The following is a 23,360-nucleotide window of genomic DNA, read 5'->3' as shown; positions in this document are numbered from 1 at the left end:
GTTAATCTTTGATTTTTGGCTATCGTCCACTACCTAACAAACATCGATCTGATATGAGACATGGAAATCATCAATATCTCCACTAGATCCTAGCTTATGAGATATTATCATCCAGATTGACAGAAAGATTAGATTGTAATCAATTTAACTTTATTTTCCCGCTTGTTAGTGACGATGCAGGGTAAAGAAGGGATGATTGACCAACATGATGTACATGTTAAAGATATGGATGTGCCATCAATACTTCAGATAGATTACGGGTACTGCCCTACCCATATTACAACCCAAAGTAGACGCGAACGAGTTTCATTACCAGTTGCATCTGAACTCTGCGACATCGTCATGTCAGATAAAAGGCAAGGCATAGTGTGAAAGCTTGCAAAGATATTGAGGAAGGTCACGTGTGATTACCCCAGACAGGGTTTGGAGACATCGCTTGGAATCAGATCGAACATCTGCGACAAGCCTCGTCCCATATCTACGCCATCATATCAATTTATCCAATCACGAATATTTCTTGAAGCTTGATATCTTGATGCGATGAGACGGTTAGAGGACTATCATGCTTTCGATGTCCCAGCTTTTGACGGCGGTTGACTTGACGCGAATGTCCTGTCATCATTCATCTCATCTTCTTCAGATATGTCAGATTTGGACCCTGAATGGTTGTCAAAACGGCCGTTGAATGGCCCCGTATCATCACCTGAGACTGCTGGTGAAAAAATCTGAGTGTCAAGGGAGCTATTTACCATGCAAGAACCAACTTCATCTCATGTACCATGGCCAATCCGGATAGCCACCGATACATCTTCTAGACTTCAGACTTACGTTCGATATACTAAAACGTATTAGTCCAGTGCTCAAAGATTCTTTCATAGCACTTGCTTCGACAAGCAGGATTCATCAGATGAAAATTAAATCCTTGACCATGTTCTTCTCCCTGTGTGGTCTACGAATTATTTCAGAAATCCACAAGTGTGGAAACTCCGGGTAATAGGGAGGAAGCATGCGACCTCGTCCACGTCGTCTAGATCTTATTGAGATACTGAAGCGTTAATGATTCAAGATATAAGATCTACCAAGTCGCCAAGTGAATGACTTTTTTTCCTCATCACCTTCGCAGCCTTTCTTTCAGCTCTATCTACATTCTCTTTTTGTTCAGTTCTGAGAACTTTGACTCTTATACATTCTTTAAATCTTAACTTTTACAATAACTTTACATTCAACTTAGGCCGGTCCTTCCTTTTACACTTACTTTAGTCTATTGCCATCCTTCTACAAGTTGAAATTTTTCATCGCTATAAACTTTCATCACCAATATCATCATCATGAAGTACGAAACCGCAACCATTTTGATCGCCGTTCTCGGCCTGGTATCTGCTGCTCCCATTGCAGAACCAAAGAATACATTCACTCTTCCATCCATACCAAAGCGAATGCTAAGAGGACGTGAGGTTCCTCAAGAACATTCCCACAATCGATTCCTCGATGGTGTTCGTGTCAATCTAAACATCAACAATCCAAACAAGATCCAAGATCCAGTCTTTGGTCTTTTGGGTAATGCTGCAGCCATGAAAGGAGCTGGAACAATTACCAATCCCGATTGTCTTCACCAAGCTACCGCTGATCAAGCTTTCACCAATGCAAAGGCGGCTAATAATGTCACCGGTATGGCTGATGCATTAATGTATGCAGCACTTGAAAGAAATACAGCATCAGTTGGTGTTGCATCTGTCATTTGCAACGAAACTGCCGTCAATCCCGAGATTCAAGCCGTTCAACAACATCAAGATCCAGCCTCACCAAACGCTGCCGCTACCAATAAAGCTATTGTTCTTTCACTCGCTAAACAACTTGCTTCCATTGGGGCAGATCCTCAAGAAGCTCTTCTTTCGGGTACATTCGCACCAGGAACTATCGGCGATCCAACTGCTGCTGGCAATACTTGTGACGACGAAGCCGATTCATCTGGTTGTATCTTCACAAAAAATCTTATCGTTAACGATGCCACTGCCGATGAAATCACCGCAGCTGTCGCAGGAGTTTCGGCAAATTCAACTTCTACCGCTACTATCAGTTCTATCTCCTCGAGTAACTCAACTTCAAACTCTACAGGTAGCGAATGTGCTGCCGCAGTAACAAGTACAATTACCGCCGTCGCCGCTGCAGCATCTACTGGAACCAGTGCCACAGGAACAAATGTTCAAACTTTCACCGGAACACTAGGTGGAGCACCTCCCCCAGTTGTTTCCTCTGCAGGCGATCGTCCTTTCTCGGTTAACGGAGATTCATTTGTGGGTGAAGGAGCAGCACTTCAAAGAAGTTGTAGCGTACAACATAATGCCTGTGCGAGTGCTGCTAATAGTGGAAGTATCGCGGGTGGAGTGGCACAATGTGAAACGCAAGAGACGGCTTGTAATGCTGCATCCGGAGTGTCGAAGAAAATAAGACGACAGGCTATGATGTTTTAGATGAAATATGGAGCTAGCTTGAGTTATTAATACTGGTGGATGGGGTGGTGTGATGGTGGATATGTACATGATATGATGTAAGAGGAATATTGTGATTGTGAAATCACGGAGATTGTAGGAAAGAATGAAGATGAATGAACATACACGAGATGATATGATATGGGAAGAGCGAAAGGAAGGTTGACAAGTTGTGCGGCGTTCAATCTGTAAGGATATAGGTATAAGAATATACAATTTATACCAAACAAACACTTTTGAGATTCTGTTGACAAATTATCTAACACCTCCCGAGTTTGATGTCATTACATGGAGGAGATATACTTTTCGTTGGAGAAAAAACAGGCCGCAATTGATCACTGGTAAAGCCCTTTAACAATCTAATTGTTTTATTTCAATTTAGAGAATTGAATGTTTAGATAATTTCATGAAACAATAATTGTTCAAGGTTTTATTCCATGTTATTAACTTTTGTAATTTTATTATCGATTGATTTATTATAGAATTTATTAGGGCGATTAATTTTGGCCTCTTTTTTCTCCCAAGTAGAGATATATTCAGGAGATCGAATTGTCCACAGGGATGTTGAAGATTAGATTTGACCGAATCATTTGTAAATAGAAATTTATGATATCATTATACATATACTAATTTTGAAAGAGTGAAATATACACAGAATAGCAGAATCTTCAAATCATTATACAACAGCGCACCACCTAAACGTACCGCTGTGTATCAAAAAATATATGGTATCACCGCATCTCAACCTATTCATCCAACTCCTTTTCAAGTCCAGTCCTCAACATACTAGTTTTCGTTTCGCTCGTCCAGAATTGCCGTCTCATCACTGTGCTCAATTAAACACTTCCACTGCTTCCCTCACTCCCCTCCTTTTTTCTCCCCAAACTCTCGACTGCACCAAGATGCAATTCCTTGGCAATTCCACTTCTTGCGTTGTTTCCTGAGTTTGGAACTACCTCGGGATTTTGGGCATGTCCATAACCTGTTCCTGCTCCCTCAATTGTAACTTGTCTTTGAATTGGACCACCTTGTTCATAAACTGCCGTGTTTGCATCGACAGTATCGAAATGGATTGGTACAGTTTCATGTGCGAGGAAAAGATACCAGTATACACCACCGCAGAAGACGCCACCGCCGATGATGTTACCGAGGAGGGATGGGATCAATGATTTCCAGATGTAGTAGTTTACTGTAAGGGGAGCAGGTGCTCCAAGGAAGATGGCGAGGGGAATGAAGTACACTGTGAGTGGTGACGCGTTAGTGGCTTGGACTAGTAGGGCTGGTGCCAATGACTTGGCAGGGGAATCATGCTTGGCGCCTGATTCACTTGCAAATATGCGAGATTTCATACACGAAAAGAAAATGGAAAGAAAATGATAAGGAAGCGGAGTACGAACTATTAGCAATAACGTGATCAGTTCCCAAACCGACGAAGCACATCACAGGAAACCAGATAGCGACGATTTTGGAGAGAACTTCGCGGGACGAGATGGCGAGAAATACGGCCATACAGACGAGCCAATTGCCTGTGTAATATCGTAAGTAGAGATCCTCAAAGCATTGTTCATGTTCGTGTGGAATCGAAATGTTACACCGGAGAGGACAAACGTACACATAATTGCCTTGAGGAAAATTTGATGCCATTCTGGGGTAACTGCTTTTCCCTTTGCAAATGAGAGAGCTTCCGCTTTGTATGCTCCAGTTTCGAATGTGCCGCCATCTAATTGTCTATTAGCATCCGATAACCCACGGTTCCGATCGAACAAAGTTGAGCACGAATACTTACAACCAGTAAGGACAGCCATGAAAAACAAAGCTCCCGCCAAATTTCCGAAGAAACTGACAACCCAAGTCTTCAACAAATCCAAAAAGCTACAACGTCTATGCAATAAAGCGACCACACTGTACATGCAATAACTTGTGAACAAATCGGCTCCCGTAAGGACAACCATGATCAATCCAACAGGGAAGACCATCGCAGAGATGGTACGGATAAGACCTGGAGCATTTGTTTGAAACCATGGGGAAGAATTGGTGGAGAGAGAAAGAGCGCATCCAAAAGAAATGAGACATCCTCCCATGAAAGAGTTGATGAACATTTTGTCAATTCTCATACGGGCTTTTTTGGCACCGATGCGCGAGACGAGCTCGGTCGTCTATCGTTGCGAAACATGTTAGTTGAGAATGTGTGAAGCTCTGAAACGTGTATAAACTTGCCTGTGCTGGAGTAAAGGCGTCCATGGCTTGAAAATGTGACGAAAATAGCTTGTCAAGATGTGATGTGCCGAAACCAAAGTCAAAGGAAAAAGAAAGTTTTGTTTTAAGAGAGAATAAAACAATAAGAAAGAAGACGGCCAAGACATTTTGAATAACGGTTACCCGTCAGAAATGATTTGGAGATCTCGCCTCGCGGTAACCATTATTGTGAGATAAGACAAGGACCCATATCAAATTTCTCAAAAGTGTACAGGGCTAAAAGTCCTTAAGAGGCACAGTACATTTTGACGGTAATGATTATGAGCTTAGTCCCACAATTACCCCAGTAGAGAGAAACATCATTCGTTGAAAGTCTTGCCGATGGTAAAATACCCTAGTAACAGCTGCGGAGAACCATGCAGATATATTTCCTCAATTGACATTGGCTGTAATGGATATTTTCATTGAGCGCTAAGTATCTTTAAGTAACATTGAGTCCTCTCGAAGAATAAAGTAAGAAACAGATGGGTGTCATTTTGAAGCAATTTTTCCCGAGAAAACTCGCTAACGATGAAGGAGGTGAAAACTTAGATAAGAAATAGTGCGGGGGGAGACGACTATGGCAGTTTAGCGCTGACTATACTGGCGTAAATGATTCAGAGAAAGCGATCAAAAAACTGAAAAAATCATGCAACCAAACCGAACTTCTGTTTCTGTAAAAACCATGCGTCAAACACCCCTGGGTATTGGACCTTGGTCCATCAACTTGTGGGGCGGGAAGACATGATCCCTCTCCGGTACCTCCGCTTATCCGCCCCCGTCACTTTGCTTGTCGAAGTTCCCACTCGCATAGCCGGATTGAACGATGTACATGACACCAATTTCGACTCCTATCTATTCAAAATTTGAAAGAATCCACTGAAATCCAAAGAAAACGCGCATGCGGCTCACAGTTCATGTGTTCAACTGACTGCAATGCATGAAGATCCCCTGAGATTTTCATTTGTTGGTATCCGACAGTCAAAATCACTTGTCGGGTTCGCATTTCGATTTTGCCCTTGCACCAGTCCTTGCTGTCTATCATATAGTGGTGGAAATCGGTCGTCTATCCATATGAAGTAATTGCTTACCTGTCATGCAGAAACTTGCTGCTGGAAATCCCAACGGGCCGGATATAACTGCCGTGTCCCTCTCGTAATCCAATACAGTCCTTGACATGAATCCACACCGGCGATTCGTCTTGCAAGTTGCCACCTCAGACCACTCAAGCATATTTAAATTATTGGGAAGCTGGCAGGTCCTCGGTAGGATAAAGCAAATTGGAGCTGGCTGCATATCGGACATTCATTTCTCAAAATATATAAGTTCCGAGATTCGTGGGCATCGGTGAGAGAACAATGCGTGTGGATATTGAGTGAATCGTTTCGTAATCCTTTGATTTCGTCGAGGTAGGTAGGCATATAGCCTTGTCCAAACCGACGAATCGCAATCTACGCACAAAGCACACAGCGCACAACAAGATAATCGCCAGATTGGGTCAGGACATCGACCAGGTAAAAGTGTCCAGGCTTCGAAATTATTTGGTAGAAAGCTTTGGAGAAAGTGTCGGATCGGCAATTGAACAGGCTCGCGGATCGCAATGAAAGATTCGATAATGTGCGGATCGAATGGATATATATCAAGTTTCAATCTGGAAGGAATCATGAGAATCCTGAAGGTGCTATTGAGTTATCAGTATCGTCGTCATTCTCTGCGCATCTATGTATGGATTGTCAGTGATAATCTTTGAAGCTACTCGAGTGTGCTTCGCACAGCAAACGATGTATGAAGCTGGCAGATAGTCTGAGATCTCAACACCCACAAACCTTGATACTTTCATACTTTTCATGCAATTCTCAGCAAACGAGTACTCATTGTCTCTTGGAAAAACTGGTTTTCTGGATTTGCTTCGATTCTTATGTTTTATTTGTTTAAAAAATTCGAAATGAGATTATCTTGGTGATTTGACGACAATACCGAATCCCGAATACCGAACTTCTTAGGGGAAGCTTGGGCCGTCAATACCAAGAGTCGATACTGTTGATACCTCAGAATACCTCGATATCACCCAGTTGAGTTGATTTCACTTGACCTCTACAATATCATGCGGGTATATTGTACAAATCTATCCGTCGTGGTTAGGTCTTGAAGAGTATTGCCATCAACCCAGCTTTGATAGGGAATGGAACATTTATGTATGGCCTAACCCTTCCCTTCACTACTGGGGACATGATTTTGATTATCACTGGTTTACAGCAATTTGGGATAAGATAGGCACTTTCAATATTGAGAAGAATCGTTCGCGTTGAATATCTAGAACTAAAGTTCTCAAGTGCTGACAGATATGAACTTCATCTCGTCAGATCCATTAACCAGATTAGCACTTCAACATGTTCGAAGCTGCCATCCAAATGTTAGGTTTGGGTAGGTTTACTTGGGAAGTAGCGACACCACACAAATCATGGTACCTACTTCATTTCATATGAATGATACTGTATATTCTTCATCCTTCAAGTTATTTAATTGCGCGTTAGCACAATCAACCCCGAGTACAATTGCTTAAGCATTCAATAGAGAGATTGATATAATCGACCTCCGAGTGCATCTTTACCTCTTCATATCTAACCTAGCATTGGTATAACAAACTTTGGACGCAACAAACTGATATCCTTGACTGTCAGAATTCAACTGATCAACATCTCAAACATCGATCATACTTCTGAAGATTGAATTCGAATTGCAATGGATACAGCCGCCGAACAAACGAACGAACAACCCCCGGAGGTGAGAAAAGACTCAAAAGTTGACACAGATGATATTAAGACAGAAGAATCCACACTTCCAGAGGGTTATGTATATCCGGACGGATCTGTGACCATTCCTCGAAAAACCGGGACTTATCATACCCGTTCTGTCATTCTTCTTCATGACGTCTTTAATAGTGCCGAGGGCTGGGCTGAAGAATTCATGGGAGCAAGACTGAATGGTGAAACCATTATGTCCATCTTTCCTGGAACAAATTGGTGCTTTCCTGATATTGATTATCCCTGGTTAGTGCAGGATATAGAGAGCGAAACGACTGATGACATGGTCGATTTATGGAGTGCATTTTCAGCCACCGATCAAGAGGGAGAGCGATTAAAGATACTCGGAGCGCTATTTCAGATTCTGAAACCCATCCAACAACTTGTCGAAAGAGAATCAGATCTTGTAGGTATACGAAATGTCTTCATAGGTGGTTTAGCAGATGGCGCTACTGCAGCAATGCATTTGTTTCTAATTAATCAAGTGAACCAAGGTGGTGGAATGGGAGGGTTCATAGGAATGAATGGCGTGCTTCCATTTCAATCGGAGATCAAGCCGTTGATAGATAAGCCGCCAAACTTTGAGGAGTTGTCCCTGGAAGAATATATAGACGAACAGATACAAAACCTTGAGAAAGTGGTGACTTTTATGCGAAATACTTTGGGTCTGCCAGCCGTGGGGACGTTTGATAGGACAATCGCATATCTGGGAAACCCAATTTTCCTTGGTAGTATCATGACACGCCCAGCCGAGTTGGAACTCAGGCAAAAGAGGGAGGATATGATAGAGATCCTTCGCCGCTTGAGATGTTTTCACCCTATATACTTTACAAACGATTTCAAGGAACCAGATCTCGCTGGGCAAGTTGAGAGCTTGGTTGATTACCTCCGAATGACTGGCTCTATCAGAGTTCCTGGATGATTCAAGTAGACGAAATAGAGAGAGAATGGATGAAGATTGGTTTTATCAATAAAGAAAGATTGAGGAATTAATTGGATGTCACTTAGCAAAGCAGATTGGAGACGCTGGACCGGCATTTCCCTGGGAAGGCATCGACGAATTCGAGTTGCGGTTAGTGCGAAAGTATAATAGTATACATCTTACTATCTTTCATTGACAACTTCATTCGTGTATTAATTCTTGTACGTTTCAAGTATATTCCAATTCACCACCACCATCAAATGCACCTTCTCCATGAAAGTTCACGGCAATCATTAGGCGGCGTCCGTACGCCAAGCACTTCCCCACCTTCCATATAAGGTATGAAATATAAGCAGCCAAGACCATGTGCCGAAATGATTTGATGCTTATCAACTTTATCTTCAACTCTAAAGGACAATGCCACTGTCACGAAAAAGGGTCTCCAAGCCTTATGTGTGCCAAGAAGCAGTAAATGGAATCATTGGGGTCAATTGCCTTCTTTGGGAAGCTCAACACCATCTCAAAGATTATGGTTCACAGGCGTGTGGGTGAGATTATGTATGATAGGATAAAGGAAAAATGGGGCTGGGAAAAGGTAAAAGTGATATGAATGGGGTGGAGGAGACGATAAACATGTGAGTGCTGATTAGAAATGCTTCCTTTTGATAAAGACTCCGGAGTGAAAGCAACAGTGTTCGCATGCCGCCGTGCCCAGAAATCTGCCCCAGAAATTAAGATGGGGATATTTTGATATATCCCATTGTTCTAATCAGTATGAATTGGTTATAAAAGACTGGTGTTGCCATCTCATGTTCTTATCTTCATCCTTCTTCTCAATTCAATAATACAAGTATACTCTCACAGTTAAACTTCATCTCATCATGCTTAAAGGTCTTTTCCTCACTGTTCTAGCAACAGGACTTCTCGTCCAAGCAACTCCAGTTCCAGTGCCAGCACCACCCGGAGTACCAACCACAGCTACTGCTAATACCGAGCTTGCTGGTTTGACTGTGGCTGCGGCCGGAAGTCAAGATGGTTATGCGAGAGATTTGTTCCCTACTGTATGTTCCTCTGTTCATTCAATCATCTCCTCATCTCATTCCTTGCATTTCACCGTCCTCTTTCTCTTTACTCAACCTTCTCCAGCCTACTCAAATACCTCCCCAATTTACCCAAAACCCAATCTAACACACTCACCTCTAGTGGAACACTATCTCCGGCACTTGCAATACACGTGAGACCGTTTTGAAGCGCGACGGTAAAAATGTCGTCGTTGACTCCGCCTGTGCTGCCACATCGGGAACCTGGGTTTCTCCATACGATGGTGCAACCTGGACCGCCGCCTCCGATCTCGATATCGACCATCTTGTTCCCTTGAGTAACGCTTGGAAATCAGGTGCTTCCGCGTGGACTACGGCTCAACGCCAGGCTTTTGCTAATGATCTTGTCAACCCGCAATTGTTGGCGGTTACCGACAATGTCAATGAGAGTAAGGGAGACCGTGGACCGGAGGAGTTCAAGCCTTCTTTGAGTAAGTCCCTTTCTTGTCTTGGTCTTTCGTTTGAGGGGTTGTTTCCGTTGTCGTCTTATCAGACACGCATGGATTCGGAGCTACATAGAAGAAAAAAGCGGAGAGAGAAGCGGGATATAGATGAACGGAAGTATACTAACTGGTTCAATAGCTTCATACTGGTGCACATATGCAAAAATGTGGATCAAGGTTAAATCTGTCTATAAACTTACGGTTACAAGTGCGGAGAAGGCGGCATTGGTTACTATGATGGCTACTTGTTAAACATTTTTCGGCTAAATGAAGGGGTAAATGTATATATGTGAACGAACTTGAGATGATTTACGATGGAATGAAATGAGAGTAGTAAGGCAGAATCTAAGGAATTGAAGTTGCAGTGGGAGGGAGCGGAAGTGAAATGATTTAAGATGGCTGACGGCAGAGGAGTTATGGTGTTCATGTTCAATTTATTTCCCGCAGAGGTCTGACTGATGGAAGACATGAGGAGTGAAAAATTACACGGAATTTGTAGAAATCGTGACAATTTTACCCAAGAATTATGGTCCAATGAATTATTGAGATGGGTAACTACCCGTAGTATAAGATGCGATCTCTCCATGAAAAAATCCTTGCTTCGTAATAAAATATTGATATATTGCTTTTTGCTAAAAAATACATGTTTTCATCATCATTATCAACCTTCATTAAACATTCCATTCATTCCTTATTTCTTATACGTTGTAAGACTTGGACTTCCCGGAGCAGCTGGTGCAGAAAACTTCGTCTGCACAAAAACTTTCTGCATTCCATCTTCCTTCTTCTCGAACTTATAGTAGACATCGTCAAGTTCATCCAATGAGACCCGATGAGATACCATTTGCAAAGGATCAACTTCATTCTTCTCAATCATTTCAAGAAGTTTTTCCCAATACATATGTACTGGAGCTTGTCCATTGCCAATAAGTCGGATACCGCGTTCCATCAAAGATCCGATGTTGAAGTGGTTAGTGTACCCGACGTAAACGCCGGTAATACCACATCGACCGTAGCTCTTAACGGATGTGATCATTTCGTTGACAATCTCGGATGTGTCTGTTTCCATGCCGAGCATCATCTCGAAGTAGTGGGCCCAGCCTTTGGCATATTCGCCTGCTACGCACTCGAGTGCGACATCGGGTCCTCGTGGAACCATCTCCTTTAGCTTGGAGGTGACAGAGGTTCCCCGAGGAAGTTTACTATAATCGAGGAGTTCGACCTTGGGGATTTTAGACTTGACAAAGTCTAATCTCCAGTTGCTATCGATCATGATGACTCGTGATGCACCGTTCATGAAAGCAAATTCTGCACACATTTGTCCAATTGGGCCTAGATATGGTTAGAATGATTGACTGATTGGTTGATAATAAATACTTACCAGCACCCCAAATAGCAACCACGTCTCCCTTTTCGACTCCGGTGTCTACAACACAGTTCCAAGATGTACAGATGACATCCGACAAGAAGAGACCCTTCTCATCTGGAACATTTGATGGAAGCTTGAGAAGATTGACATCCCCTAATGGAACTCTAACATATTCTGCTTGACCACCTGCAAATCCACCAGTGAAATGAGAGTAGCCAAACATTCCTGCTGTTCTTCCTCCATACTATTGAAGTTAGCACCTGATATCCTTCCAACGATCAAGATCTGAACATACCATTCCGTTTTCAATAGTATTACTATTCGTCTTTTCACATTGAGATGATTGTTTCTTTTCGCAATAGTAACAATCGCCACAAGCAATCTGGAAACTGGCAACCACACGATCACCCTTCTTTAACCCCTTTACAGCTGGGCCCATAGACTCAACTTCACCACAAAACTCATGACCGAGAATATCTCCCTTCTCTAACTCTATAACCGAGCCATGAAGTAAATGAAGATCGCTTCCACAAACAGTACTTCCGGTAACTTTTAGAATCACATCTCTGTCTTCAACGACTCTTGGTTTGGTACTTCTTCTGTTCATTGAAGAGAGATATTAGATGTGTGATGATTATACTCTTCATTAGAGAAACTTACGCATCTTGACAGTATTTTTCCCCATCCAACATAGAGCTTTCATAGTCTCACCACTTGGATCCGCATACTTTTGACGGTCCCGTGCTGGATTTGTTATATCTTGCTCGGTGACGGCATTGATATCATGACCGACGACTTTCTCGAGGAGAGCTGCTGCTTGACTAAGAGCCATATTGAATTAACTAATTTGATTGGTTATGTTGTAGTTTTCGAAATCAATATGGAAAAGAGAAAATAGATGTTGAAAGTATGGTATTCTTATATCGAAATGTTAAGCGCGGGGAACCACGATCGATAAAGACCTCTACGTCATATCGTTTAGATCGTTAATCTAATCAACGACGTCAGTAGTTTTAGATTGTTCATACCTTGTATATTCTCGTTACATCGATGAAATATACTTGATCTCTTTGCTTTATAAGTGATTTGTAAAATAAAACCTACATATTCCTCTCGTACTGTACGAGATATATATTTGTTTTATTTGTTATTTATGACAACTAATACAAGGATTCAGATGTGAAAGACTCGGTTAAAGATAAACGTGATAATCACGTGCTATTTTCAGTAACATGACACGATATAGTAGTCGCATCGCGCAGTCAACTTGGAAGATCTGATTTTCGTGACATCCATTATATCGATTCTAAAAGTAATAAATCCCACAGTCTCTCGAGCTCGAGATTTCGTCTTGAGGTATTTTCTCGCCGAAATAGGATCAACCACCTCACCACAGCTTACTTTATAAGTCCATAAGGAGAAATGAGAGTAAAGAAAGTTGAGAGTATTCAATCTTTCGCTGGACAATTACTTGGGTCTCCAAATTATCGTTGACTGTATAGCGCAGAGAACAAAACATATTTCTTTTTCCCACATTCTCATACATTCTTCTGATACCATCCTACCTTACATCCATGATACTCACTTCCTGTATCCAAATTGAAGGCACGCAATTCGATACAATCATCATTTCCCCAACTCAGGTCTCTCACTAACAAATAGTCATTATCCCATACCACCCTGCCTTGAAGACAATACCGGAAAATTATGTAATCCGGGATTAATGGAATCGCAATTACTGCTGCAGCTACTTGGTCTGTCAGTTCGTGCTCAGGTACAGGGTGTGATGTAGGATGATTACACTGTAGCTCTTTGATAATTTCCGCCGTCGTCTTTGTGCGCTTGACTGCCATTACGACCTTTTGTCTATCAGATGGATCTCTACTGCACTCCCAAGATCTATCGATCGTAATCGCGTTAGTTGATTTTTGGTAGATACACCGGAATATAGAGGAGATCTTCAGATTAATATAATTGTCAGCAGCCAGTACATTTGTAAGGGGTGAATGTAGAATCAAACCTGGTTCAGCTAAATAAGCACTCCTTGGAAAAGAACAGAACTTGTTTGACTTGACACATTCAAAGCAAGGCTCGACTCCACTGCATGGTGGACCAGAAGGAAAATCACGACTGCAGTGAAGGCATGGTTGCGAGAGAATCAGTTTGGGGGGAATCAGCGGGCCAGGGTTAAGTGTGTGTCCATCTGATATTGGAAGACGAAGATTTCTTTGATCTGTAACACCAGAGTAATTCTAAACCATGGGGCCAAAATTGTAAGGGGCTGGAGGTCTGAAGTTATTGGGAACCAAAGGATTGGGATAGTTTTGAAGCTGAGTACTAGAGTTATTGGGAGGCAGAGGGTTTGAGGACCCGGGAAGTGTAAAATCAGACCTATTGGAATCTGAACGAAGAAATTCTGAAACCCTGGGAAGTCCAGTATCAGACCTATTGAGATCTGGACGACCAAGACTCGGCATCTTGGGAAGTGTAAAATCACACCTATCGGAATCTGAACGAAGCAATTCCGAGACCCTGAGAAGTCCAATATCAGACTTGTTGAAACCTGGAGGACTAAGATCTGAGATCACGGACTTGTAGCATCAGAGTCATTGGAATCTTGTGGACTAGAGCCGATTGAAATTGCGGAATCAAAGGCCATTGTCCGTGATTCTCTTTGGATAGGAGTACGTTATAAGTTATGCCGGCCTGGTAGATGAGAATGTTTTTGATTCATGGTTCCGAAATAATTTAGAGTTGTTTGTATCTGGTTTTTAGAGGTAATAGATTTTCTATTTAAGTTTTGATATTGACATGGAAAGTGCTCATGACGGTTGATATGATGATAGCAAGATAATTGGTGAAATGTCACGAGGTAATCGCGACCAAGTACTTGATTTTCTGGCAAGAATATTTACAACTTCGTAATCCACGCGAGTATGTCAATTGAATTTAAAGGATCGATCAAATCAGTAGTCTATTCAGGAAGCGAAAAGAGGTAGGGGAAAGAGGGGCATGTCATGAGATCCGAATGTTTTTGTTAATTAAGAATTTTGGTCAGTTTCATGATGTTCAAACTCAGCTGGGATGAATGAACACAAACTCAAAGCTTCCTCGACTTACAAATTACAAACTGCGAGTTGAAATTTTTAGGATTTCGACTCTGACTCACCCTAACACCATCTCGTTACAGTCGACTCCATTCAGCTCACCAGCTCGACATTGACTCTCATCGTCCACCCCTTCTTTCCTTCGCTTGCCATACGTTGTCAAAAGGTCCACTACAGACGAATTCAATGCCTTCGTCGTCAAACACCTTAGCATACACTGTTTCTCCCCCATCAAACACGCTTCCGACCAATGCATCTTCACCTATGATCTGTGTTCTGCGAAGAAAAAACTCGAAGTGTAAATTCTCCGGCAATTCGTATTCCCTTGATAATTCATCTATATGAATTTATGATCAGTGTTTAGTTGCTTTAGAGCCTGCTTATATTATAGGTAGATTTACTTACTCTCAAGACCATCGAGGAGATCATGCATGTTTGCTGTCTCAAAGGACTCAAAGTAGCGACTGAATCTATAGAACGCGGCTCAGTAACAACCTTGGTGTGGTCTTTGGATTGAGCCTGCCGCACTTACCCACGACCAGAAGAACAGGATCGATGTAATTGAAAGAACAATATATCTCCACCTTCACGATATCCCTTACCATGCCATTGAGGCCTACGAAGTCGAGCGCGTGTGTCTTTTGGATATCGAGGATTTGGTCTGAAGTGTCGACTAGATGTGCGTGCTCCATACATCTTGGAATGCTTTGATAAAATTTGGTACAGGATTTATTGTACTTAAGTTTGAAGAGGAGGAGAAACTTTATCTGAACTGGGAGGAGACCTTCGACTTATATTGCAAAGCATACCGATTGAAATGGAACCTGTTGGGGTTGCAGACTGCAAAAAAGGAATCCATGTAAGTCAATGCAAAGAACTGCTCGGTTCCAAAGATGGTTGCTTTCGATTAAATGATGCATCGCTTGATTTAACACATCTTTCTTCCTTGAAATTCCTCGGATTCTCCGTCTCTTTCATTCTCATGGATAGAAATTACTAGCAGCAGCTTCTTCTTCAAGTGAACATCGCCAGCAACTGAATTTGATCAAAGTTAATGATCTTTCAATAACATCCATATTCCATTGTTTGTAGCTTGGATCCGGCATTCGGTTTTTTTGTGCCGAGAAGCGCTTACCTTAGAGGGAATGGGGGGTTAGAGCTTCTGCACTACATCCATATTGCATCCAATTGAATTGTTGTATTCAAAGTCATATTTTGCATCCAATTTAAAAATTTAAATCCATTGTATACTAGATTAAAAGGTATATCTAATTCACTTTTCAAATTGAAAATGAAATGACCCCAATTGAATATATTGAATTAGATGTACTTCAGATTTAAGATTGAATCTCTATACATTCAATTATAGCTTTTAAATTGACAAAAGTTTGATACTACTTCACCTCCTACAATCCAATTGCCATACAATATTCGTAAGACAATATATAAAATTTATATCAAACTAATAACGCTTACTCACAATCACTATACAGCTTCAAAATCATTACCTAGGTATATTTAATTGATTTGAATTCAGAATAATTCGAATTAATTAAAGTTTATCTTAAATAGTATTCATTACATCGTGGTTATAGAGAAGTATAATATATTATATCTAATAAATGATTGATTGAACTCCTTGTATTCTATATAATTGTAAATAACCTCAAGATTAGGAATTAATCAGTATTTGGAATTCAATCTACATTCAATTCCCTTTCCACATTTGATTTAAATTTATTTCTGATTTAATTTATAATATATAATACTCCGATTGAAAAATAATTCAATTCATCCATCAAATCAAGTTTATAGCTGATGATAAACGGAAGCTTTAACCCCCATTTTCCTCCTACGTAGGTGCAGTTTCGCAAATCTGCTACCTTCTCAAATAGGAAATTGGTGCGGGGTTAAGGAGGAGATCTTCCATTAACTGATACTGATGGCACTCTGTTTGATCTGTTCCCCTGAGTTACGGTACTTGAACTCAGGCTTTTTGAATCTCTCGGCGCTCCTCTATTCATGAGGCCTGCTATATGCAGGAGGGTTGCATTGTAAACTTCTACTTTGCTTCACTCTGCTCCTACAAGCACATGTCGAATCAAAGGGAACATTCAATTGACGTGGCAAAAACCCAGACCATTTTTCGATGGAATATTCATCCTCATGTTGATACTTAAGCGAATGGATGGATCTATACCCAAATTTGACCACAAAATGCACCACAAATTCGCCTCTCCCATCACATTCACAGCTCTCTATAATACCATAACCGAGTACATATTTGCCGATATAATTCCCATCGTAGCACCTCTCACGTTATATTCTGCGTTTGTGCAACCTGTGCACATATTTGCTTTTGCAATATTGCTGCTGTTATGTATCTGATCAGAACCGCTGAACATAGTGCTGATGATTTTGCGCAACCGTCTCTTACAAAAGCGCATAATTTGCACCATGAGAAATTTTGACATAAGGTTATTATGCAACTCGGCATTTTATGGATCGGCGCATGGCACTGACCAGCCACACATTGATAAAGAGAAGGAGAGCGAGCTCATAGTCCTCGGAGAAGATCAAAAGAAGAGGGAAAAAGTAGATATTATTGGCTCAGAGGATAGTTTTTGAAGCAGTCAGTTGGAGAAATGGTGAAGCCTGCTGGATATTCATTTTGTATTTCGCTAGATATTCATATACATTTTAAGCAATCCAGAAGATAAATCTTGAGTGATGATGCACTAGCATGTAGGGTTTAATCTAGCCACTTTACTACCTCGAGCTTAGCCAGATGCTCTTTCCCCCTGCATGCCTCCCAACCTCGTAACCATTTTAAGTTGTGCAAACAACATTCAAACGCCGTTTCCAACCAACGCCACCCAAGGATATAAGAGAAATACCATCAGAGAATCATTAAACTCATTGTTGGTCATTCATGTTGAGTTCATCAAACTCGTCCAGTAACTCATTCATATCAATCTTTGGTGTCTCATCTTCACCATCACTCGTCTCGGCCACACTCATAGCATCCGCTTCCTTCTGTGCCTGTTGAGCCTTGTACAAAGCAAGTGTCTGTCTGAGCTCAGGATCTTCCTCAACATCCTGTAAGAACATCTCATAATCTCTGTCCATTTTTTCTTGATCTTGCTTCCTGGGTAAGACTTCTCCTTCTTCTTTACCCATACGCTTGAGACGCCAGTTCCTGTTCTTGGACTTCTTCTTTCTTGCGTACAATTTCTTGACAAGCATCACATCAGGGATTTTCGATGCGTAGTTATTTGATTCTTCGAGGGCGTCGTATTGGGGGTTGTTGAAATTAGTACCAGTCATCATATATCCCATGACAGAGTCTCCAGGATGGACAACATTTCCGAGATGTGTTCTTGTGTAGAAGGTTTTGTCATTTGATCCGAGGTCAGATGCACGAGCAACGGTAGCCTCAGCAAGAGCCCATCGTCCCTTTGTAGGACCCAAGGGCTCAATGTCCATAATGATAAATTCCACCAATTCCTGAACATCAGCCAAAGGTTTGAATGGTGCACGCCAGTATATGGGGCAACTGATCTCCGCAGTCTGAAGGGATTGTGGGTCAAGGATATTGATAGAATTACCAATTCGGTAGCAAAGACCAAGAGGGGAAATGTTTCCAGCTGACTTTGCTAACTTGATTGGAAGCGCAACCAAATCATCCTTACAAATTGGCACCAACTCGACGGAAAAGGAGAACTTGTAGGATTTAGTAGATGTGTGAATATCCATGGAGATAAGTTCTTGAGACTTCTTTGCTGTAATAGGGGCAACCGAGTTCAAGAAGTCGACAAACTTTTCGGCCGAATTTCGTGCTGCGAAGAAAAAATCTAAACCATCCTTGACTTCCTTGATGTTGATAGTATCCTTGTGTGCGCCATGCTTCAAGATCAATTGTTCCAGGTACAAAAAGGTTCTCTTGTGGGGAACCTTTTGTCTAACTTGCACACAAGCTCTCCATGTATTCGCGGTATAAGATTTCGCACAATCGGGACATTGCTGATAGGCAACCACATATTCGACCTCGAATGACTGTTGCAAAACGACACCTTCAGATACCGAATCTTGTATAGTAAGCTTGACCTTGATTCTTCGAGAATGAGGTTCCGTCCAGATGAAACTTGCATCGATAATTCGAACTTTGTGTAAACCTCTGAGTTTCTTTAGGCAAAGGGCAAGGAGTTCTCGAGATTCGAGGGAGGCTTGGATCCAGGTTTGAGGTGGGAGTAACCATCTTTCGCAATCTCGACAGAAGTGTACAGTGGCTTCTCTTTGGATACCTTGCGATACATCGACGGTAAGTTTTACGCAATCATAGCAGAGAGCACCGGCGGAAGTCGTTCCATCGATAGGAGCGCCACAGTTGCAGCAGAGAATACTTCGAAACTATCAGCGATAGGAACTTGGAGAAATTTCCTGAAGAAGAAACTTACGTAGCACCAGTTTTTGGTTCTTGTGCCTGAAATCGGGAGGCAATAGATACCGGCGCGTCGTCAACATCCATAGCAGACATGATGGCGAGCTTTTTCTTATATTTTTTCTTTTGATGGTGGGATTTTGATAAAAGAGAAAAAAGTTGCCCCGCAGAGATAAACGATAGAGAATGACGCCGCTAGGGCACGCTAGTGTGGCTCGGATTAGTACGGATAGTCTTAGCGACCATAGTGGCAATTGATTTCTCAGCACTCAGGTCAGGCTCACAGGGATTATGAGCCATAATGAGTGATCGAAGGCAACTCAAAAGCCTGTCCTCCTGCAAATCAAAGTTTTCAAGTTTGAAGTTTGAAATCTGACCAGTGTTTGTTGGAACAAGCAGAGAGCTGGTTTCGAAAATACACGTGACTTGTATCAGCTGTAAATCACGTGTAGCATCAACACTCCTATGGGTAGGGTAGTTAGTGGAGAAGTCTGGGGATGGGATCCCTAAATATCTGGAATTTTGGTATTGATTTAGAAAGAAATTGCTTCTATAAGTGGCGAGTATGAGTGTAAACTATCTACCTCTCGATTCCCGATATATCCACTCTGTTATCACATTTCCCAAACAACATTCGTGATCGCTGAGCACAATTGCACCATCATTCACTGACCAATAACCACTCTAATATCTCAACGATCAACTACACCGAATTGCGTGTCATCTGTCTATGCTTGCGTATTGGGTGTCCCGAGCGTGCTACGATCTGGTTGTTATCTATGATTAGATCTTGCGGAGTGGTAATTGAGGAGCAAGCTCCAATAAGAACCTCGTGTGATGTCGTTATCAGGAATCGGCGGGTTGAATGTGGTAGGTTTGGCGAATGAATTATATTGAAGTTGCGAACATGCGTTATGCCCAGATGTATTTAAGTCCTTCAAATTCCGGTTTGGTTAAGAAAGTCCGAGTTACACTTCTACATCCAACAATTGAAATATTACAATAACAACCACTCAAACACAATGGCGCCTTCAGCAACAGAAACAGTTGCTCTTCCAACTCAAGTAAAGAAGTCTGTAACTGATAGATTCAGTCGCGATGAGCTTGGAAACTATAAAGAGCTTGCTCCCATGTCGTTCGATAAAGAAGCCGAAGAGAAAGGTCTTGGCAAATTTGCTGCTGCGTCGGTAGGTGTTCTCCATAGTTCATTGCGAGTATCGAAATGATTCTAATACCCAGAATCAGTATCCACATTATCTTCCAACCTGGGACGATATTACATACCCACCTCTTGAATCTTTTGAGCACAGAGACCATGGATTGGATGCCGATACAACATATCCAGAACTACTTGCACCGGGCGTTGAGGCAGTTGAACTGACACCCGCGATGGGCACAGAAATCAAAGGTGTACAATTAAGCAAGCTGAGCAATGCTGGCAAAGACCAATTGGCTCGATTTGTCGCAGAGAGAAAGGTCGTAGCTTTCAGAGATCAAGACTTTGCAGATCTACCGATCGCAGACGCTGTTAAATATGGCAGTTATTTCGGACGACCTCACATCCATCCCACATCAGGAGCCCCACTGAATCATCCTGAGGTTCACCTAGTACACAGAGCAGCTGGTGACAAAACAGCTGATAGCTTCTTCGAGACTCGAACAAATAGTGTAGCATGGCACTCCGATGTCACATATGAGAAGCAGCCACCGGGAACAACTTTCTTATATGTTCTTGACGTCCCAGAAACCGGAGGGGATACTCTCTTTGCTAATGGTGTCGAAGCATATAATCGTCTTAGTGATGCATTTAAAGAACGTCTGCATGGACTTTCTGCGACACATTCAGGTATTGAGCAAGTGAACGCCTCTCGCTATAGGAATGGCATTGCTCGCAGGGAGCCTGTCGTGAACGTTCATCCTATTATCCGAACGCATCCTGTAACCGGAGAAAAAGCGTTGTATGTTAACAAACAATGTAAGTATACGCGATCTCCACTCAGTGTGTTCATCACTGACCTGTCTTCAAGTCACTCGAAAAATCGTAGGGTTGAAACAAGAAGAAAGCGATGTACTATTGGTAATGTCCTCCCCAATGTTTGCAATATATCGACGATTATCTAACCGTTTCGTAGAATTTCCTGTATGACCACATTGCACTAGGTGCCGACTTTCACGTAAGAGTCAAGTGGGCACCAAAAACTGTAGTTGTTTGGGATAACAGAGTGGCGACCCATACCGCTCTTGTTGATTGGTCGGGTGGAGCACGCAGACATCTCGCGCGTATCACACCACAAGCTGAAGCACCATACGAGACGCCTTTCAAGGCATCATAATGTGCACAAATATCTTGTAGTTGCGATGATCGTAATAAACAATTTAATTAAAAGTTCATGAATGAATCTTTCAACGAGGGCAGTGAGTCATATGTGATGTAAAATTGTGATGATAAGTTCAACATAGAGTTGTTGATTAATCATAAGAATGTCGGTATGATGTCGAGTTTCTTTCTGTCTTCCTCCTCCTGTTTTCTTCTGAGTTTCGCCTGTGCAATTCGTCTTGCTATCCTATCTTGAGTGGTAGATAAATGAGAGGACGAATCAGCAATCGGAGCTTTGGTAGATTTATAAATATTGGCCTCAATAGTCACAGGGGTCCTCGAGCATTGTAGCTTACTGGGAGTTGCTGTAGTTGATGTTTTCGGTAATTTGGCTTCTGACTTTGTATCAACAGCATCTTTCCCATCAATTGGTCTAGAGAATGAGAATTTTGGAGCCGGAATAGGTGCATCCAGATCATCATCGTCTTCGGACGCTGTAGCATCTAGATCCAGATCCACAGCTTGAGTCTTACTTTTGATAGTCAGAGAGGACGCGCGCTGTGAAGTTTTAAATTTAGTGGGATTGCGAAATCCCGCAGCTGCTCTTGTAGTTTTGGTTGGAGAAGAAATGTTCATGAGTGATATACCTCGTTTCTTCGGACTTGTCATCAGACCATAAAGTGATGTTCCGACAAAGGGCAAAGTTTCTTCGTCACTATCACCAGAAAGGCCATCTTCCTTTTTGCCAACTAATTTCTCTAGAACGTTTCGCTGATTTTTCGACCTTTCAACTTCTTCGGCTTTACGCCTTGTTGCATCTGGCATTCTACCAACCACAGGCCTTGAAATCGAATTAATAGCATCAGCATTTCGTGTTTTGGCCATTTTTCCAAGTCTTTTATATTCGGCTGTGTGTAGATGTACAGTGAACGACTTTGCAACTGTCAAAAATTCGTCTTCAACAATACGATATTTATCATCATGCTCTCGACCTTCCTCCATGAAACTATTAACGGGTTAGCCATAAACGCATAGATTATCAAATCGAACAAACCTTTCAGTGGGAGGTTCTGGCGGAGGCGATGTAGATGGTTCACGACCTTGATCAAAATCAGAAAGAGAATCAGAGCACTGCTTATAAGAGTACAAACTATGGTTTATGGCTTTGATCTGCTTGGGAGGATGGTCGGAATTATAATCGCTGTCAGAAGGAGAAGCTTCAACACGAGGGCGCTTTGTAGATCTGCCGATAGATGCAATGGTTTTGTTTGGAAGAGTTAGTGTAGTCGAACCATTCTTTTTCTTCCATGGAAGGGTCCTCATGATTCGATGAGAATCCAAATACTTGACGTGGGAGCAAGCCTTGAAATTAGAGGTGCTGCCCGTTGGTGATTACGGTGAATAGACAAGACAAGTGGAAGACCGGGATTTTGTACAAGATAATAAATTCAAAGTAAACGTGAATAATATTAGGTATACGATTATTTCATTACCGACAATGGCTTGTTGTATAAATTGGTCCTTTGTTCAAAAATGTAGTAAGGCCATCAACAATATGGCGGGAATGGAATCTGCTTGTATTCGGTAGAATTCGACAAGCAACAAGTGAATGGTTGATTCCTCCTGGGTGTTTCAATCACTTTCAACTTTGAACCTTCAGCCGGAAAAATGGCCGAGCTGGTCAAGTGGTTTTCGTAATGAAAGTAATTCTTTTGTATGGAGTGCAGCGGCGTGACTGAAGAACAGTACAACGAAATGCTCTGTCTATTCTCGATAGTCGGTATTATTGCTCTTTGATATCATCAAGCAACATCAGAGTGTCCAGTGGATGGGATGTCATGAAGTCGTCCGTGTGCCCTCACCGTCAACCTTCAGCGCGGCGTTTCCTGGACGCAGAAAACTTTTTACTGGTAGAAAGACTTTGGGTGACCAAACCAAAGCTTCAGCAGACACTGAGTTGGGTGTAGCGGAATCGTCTGAAGAGTGTTGTAAGATGAGACGATAATGCAATGCGCCCTATCGTCAAGGAATACATTCACCACGAGTGCTTTCTTGATGATAGACCCTTGTCGAGCCTTCAATGGCCAATAACTAGATCACTGTCTTAAGTTCTTCGATCGCAGTTCTGGTGGT

General features: G+C 42.0%; 11 protein-coding genes across 11 annotated transcripts; 4 read left to right on the top strand and 7 right to left on the bottom strand.

Annotated features, from left to right (window-relative positions):
- Positions 1-1,328: 1,328 nt before the first annotated feature.
- On the top strand, positions 1,329-2,471 carry EAF02_010691 (uncharacterized protein; the record flags this gene model as incomplete). The annotated part of the gene is made up of 1 exon (XM_038906739.1): positions 1,329-2,471. The coding sequence occupies one exon, from the start codon at positions 1,329-1,331 to the stop codon at positions 2,469-2,471; it is 1,143 nt and encodes a 380-aa protein (XP_038753609.1).
- Positions 2,472-3,078: 607 nt separating this feature from the next.
- On the bottom strand, positions 3,079-4,730 carry EAF02_010690 (uncharacterized protein; the record flags this gene model as incomplete). Its single annotated transcript, XM_038906738.1, has 5 exons — positions 3,079-3,729; positions 3,887-4,015; positions 4,102-4,209; positions 4,276-4,645; positions 4,707-4,730. The coding sequence occupies 5 exons, from the start codon at positions 4,728-4,730 to the stop codon at positions 3,326-3,328; spliced, it is 1,035 nt and encodes a 344-aa protein (XP_038753608.1). The 3' UTR covers positions 3,079-3,325.
- A 762-nt stretch (positions 4,731-5,492) lies between these two features.
- On the bottom strand, positions 5,493-5,957 carry EAF02_010689 (uncharacterized protein; the record flags this gene model as incomplete). Its single annotated transcript, XM_038906737.1, has 3 exons — positions 5,493-5,579; positions 5,657-5,790; positions 5,816-5,957. The coding sequence occupies 3 exons, from the start codon at positions 5,955-5,957 to the stop codon at positions 5,493-5,495; spliced, it is 363 nt and encodes a 120-aa protein (XP_038753607.1).
- Positions 5,958-7,466: 1,509 nt separating this feature from the next.
- On the top strand, positions 7,467-8,450 carry EAF02_010688 (uncharacterized protein; the record flags this gene model as incomplete). Its single annotated transcript, XM_038906736.1, has 1 exon — positions 7,467-8,450. The coding sequence occupies one exon, from the start codon at positions 7,467-7,469 to the stop codon at positions 8,448-8,450; it is 984 nt and encodes a 327-aa protein (XP_038753606.1).
- Positions 8,451-9,331: 881 nt separating this feature from the next.
- On the top strand, positions 9,332-10,245 carry EAF02_010687 (uncharacterized protein; the record flags this gene model as incomplete). Its single annotated transcript, XM_038906735.1, has 3 exons — positions 9,332-9,511; positions 9,654-9,981; positions 10,133-10,245. The coding sequence occupies 3 exons, from the start codon at positions 9,332-9,334 to the stop codon at positions 10,243-10,245; spliced, it is 621 nt and encodes a 206-aa protein (XP_038753605.1).
- A 345-nt stretch (positions 10,246-10,590) lies between these two features.
- On the bottom strand, positions 10,591-12,367 carry EAF02_010686 (uncharacterized protein). Its single transcript, XM_038906734.1, has 4 exons — positions 12,023-12,367; positions 11,658-11,941; positions 11,375-11,606; positions 10,591-11,325 (listed from the first exon to the last, which is right to left on the bottom strand). Exons 1-4 carry the CDS (start codon positions 12,192-12,194, stop codon positions 10,685-10,687), a joined length of 1,329 nt encoding a protein of 442 aa, XP_038753604.1. The 5' UTR covers positions 12,195-12,367; the 3' UTR covers positions 10,591-10,684.
- Positions 12,368-12,900: 533 nt separating this feature from the next.
- EAF02_010685 (uncharacterized protein) lies at positions 12,901-13,215 on the bottom strand (the record flags this gene model as incomplete). The annotated part of the gene is made up of 1 exon (XM_038906733.1): positions 12,901-13,215. One exon carries the CDS (start codon positions 13,213-13,215, stop codon positions 12,901-12,903), a length of 315 nt encoding a protein of 104 aa, XP_038753603.1.
- Positions 13,216-14,439: 1,224 nt separating this feature from the next.
- On the bottom strand, positions 14,440-15,488 carry EAF02_010684 (uncharacterized protein). The gene is made up of 3 exons (XM_038906732.1): positions 15,002-15,488; positions 14,875-14,939; positions 14,440-14,806 (listed from the first exon to the last, which is right to left on the bottom strand). Exons 1-3 carry the CDS (start codon positions 15,163-15,165, stop codon positions 14,589-14,591), a joined length of 447 nt encoding a protein of 148 aa, XP_038753602.1. The 5' UTR covers positions 15,166-15,488; the 3' UTR covers positions 14,440-14,588.
- Positions 15,489-17,116: 1,628 nt separating this feature from the next.
- EAF02_010683 (uncharacterized protein) lies at positions 17,117-19,109 on the bottom strand. The gene is made up of 2 exons (XM_038906731.1): positions 18,927-19,109; positions 17,117-18,871 (listed from the first exon to the last, which is right to left on the bottom strand). Exons 1-2 carry the CDS (start codon positions 19,004-19,006, stop codon positions 17,386-17,388), a joined length of 1,566 nt encoding a protein of 521 aa, XP_038753601.1. The 5' UTR covers positions 19,007-19,109; the 3' UTR covers positions 17,117-17,385.
- Positions 19,110-19,465: 356 nt separating this feature from the next.
- On the top strand, positions 19,466-21,403 carry EAF02_010682 (uncharacterized protein). Its single transcript, XM_038906730.1, has 4 exons — positions 19,466-20,097; positions 20,156-20,885; positions 20,938-20,987; positions 21,043-21,403. The coding sequence occupies exons 1-4, from the start codon at positions 19,933-19,935 to the stop codon at positions 21,241-21,243; spliced, it is 1,146 nt and encodes a 381-aa protein (XP_038753600.1). The 5' UTR covers positions 19,466-19,932; the 3' UTR covers positions 21,244-21,403.
- EAF02_010681 (uncharacterized protein) lies at positions 21,384-22,550 on the bottom strand (the record flags this gene model as incomplete). The annotated part of the gene is made up of 3 exons (XM_038906729.1): positions 21,384-22,233; positions 22,282-22,327; positions 22,379-22,550. The coding sequence occupies 3 exons, from the start codon at positions 22,548-22,550 to the stop codon at positions 21,384-21,386; spliced, it is 1,068 nt and encodes a 355-aa protein (XP_038753599.1).
- Positions 22,551-23,360: the final 810 nt, after the last annotated feature.

Source organism: Botrytis sinoallii, assembly GCF_014898435.1.
Source record: "Botrytis sinoallii strain Bc 23 chromosome Unknown BSIN_026, whole genome shotgun sequence".
Classification (NCBI taxonomy): domain Eukaryota; kingdom Fungi; phylum Ascomycota; class Leotiomycetes; order Helotiales; family Sclerotiniaceae; genus Botrytis; species Botrytis sinoallii.
The sequence above is the reverse complement of the archived record's forward strand: the minus strand, read 5'-3'. Positions and strand labels throughout refer to the sequence as shown.

Excerpts from the sequence above, each read along its gene's own strand:
- EAF02_010683 (XM_038906731.1), bottom strand. The coding sequence starts at position 19,006 with ATGTCTGCTATGGATGTTGACGACGCGCCGGTATCTATTGCCTCCCGA. Across the intron at positions 18,872-18,926 it reads GAACCAAAAACTGGTGCTAC|TATTCTCTGCTGCAACTGTG; the intron begins GTAAGTTTCTTC and ends ATAGTTTCGAAG.
- EAF02_010686 (XM_038906734.1), bottom strand. The coding sequence starts at position 12,194 with ATGGCTCTTAGTCAAGCAGCAGCTCTCCTCGAGAAAGTCGTCGGTCAT. Across the intron at positions 11,607-11,657 it reads ATACTATTGAAAACGGAATG|TATGGAGGAAGAACAGCAGG; the intron begins GTATGTTCAGAT and ends TAACTTCAATAG. Across the intron at positions 11,326-11,374 it reads GGTTGCTATTTGGGGTGCTG|GCCCAATTGGACAAATGTGT; the intron begins GTAAGTATTTAT and ends AACCATATCTAG.
- EAF02_010682 (XM_038906730.1), top strand. The coding sequence starts at position 19,933 with ATGGCGCCTTCAGCAACAGAAACAGTTGCTCTTCCAACTCAAGTAAAG. Across the intron at positions 20,098-20,155 it reads GCAAATTTGCTGCTGCGTCG|TATCCACATTATCTTCCAAC; the intron begins GTAGGTGTTCTC and ends ACCCAGAATCAG. Across the intron at positions 20,988-21,042 it reads AAGAAAGCGATGTACTATTG|AATTTCCTGTATGACCACAT; the intron begins GTAATGTCCTCC and ends ACCGTTTCGTAG.
- EAF02_010684 (XM_038906732.1), bottom strand. The coding sequence starts at position 15,165 with ATGTATGGAGCACGCACATCTAGTCGACACTTCAGACCAAATCCTCGA. Across the intron at positions 14,940-15,001 it reads TCCTGTTCTTCTGGTCGTGG|ATTCAGTCGCTACTTTGAGT; the intron begins GTAAGTGCGGCA and ends CGCGTTCTATAG. Across the intron at positions 14,807-14,874 it reads TCTCCTCGATGGTCTTGAGA|ATGAATTATCAAGGGAATAC; the intron begins GTAAGTAAATCT and ends AAATTCATATAG.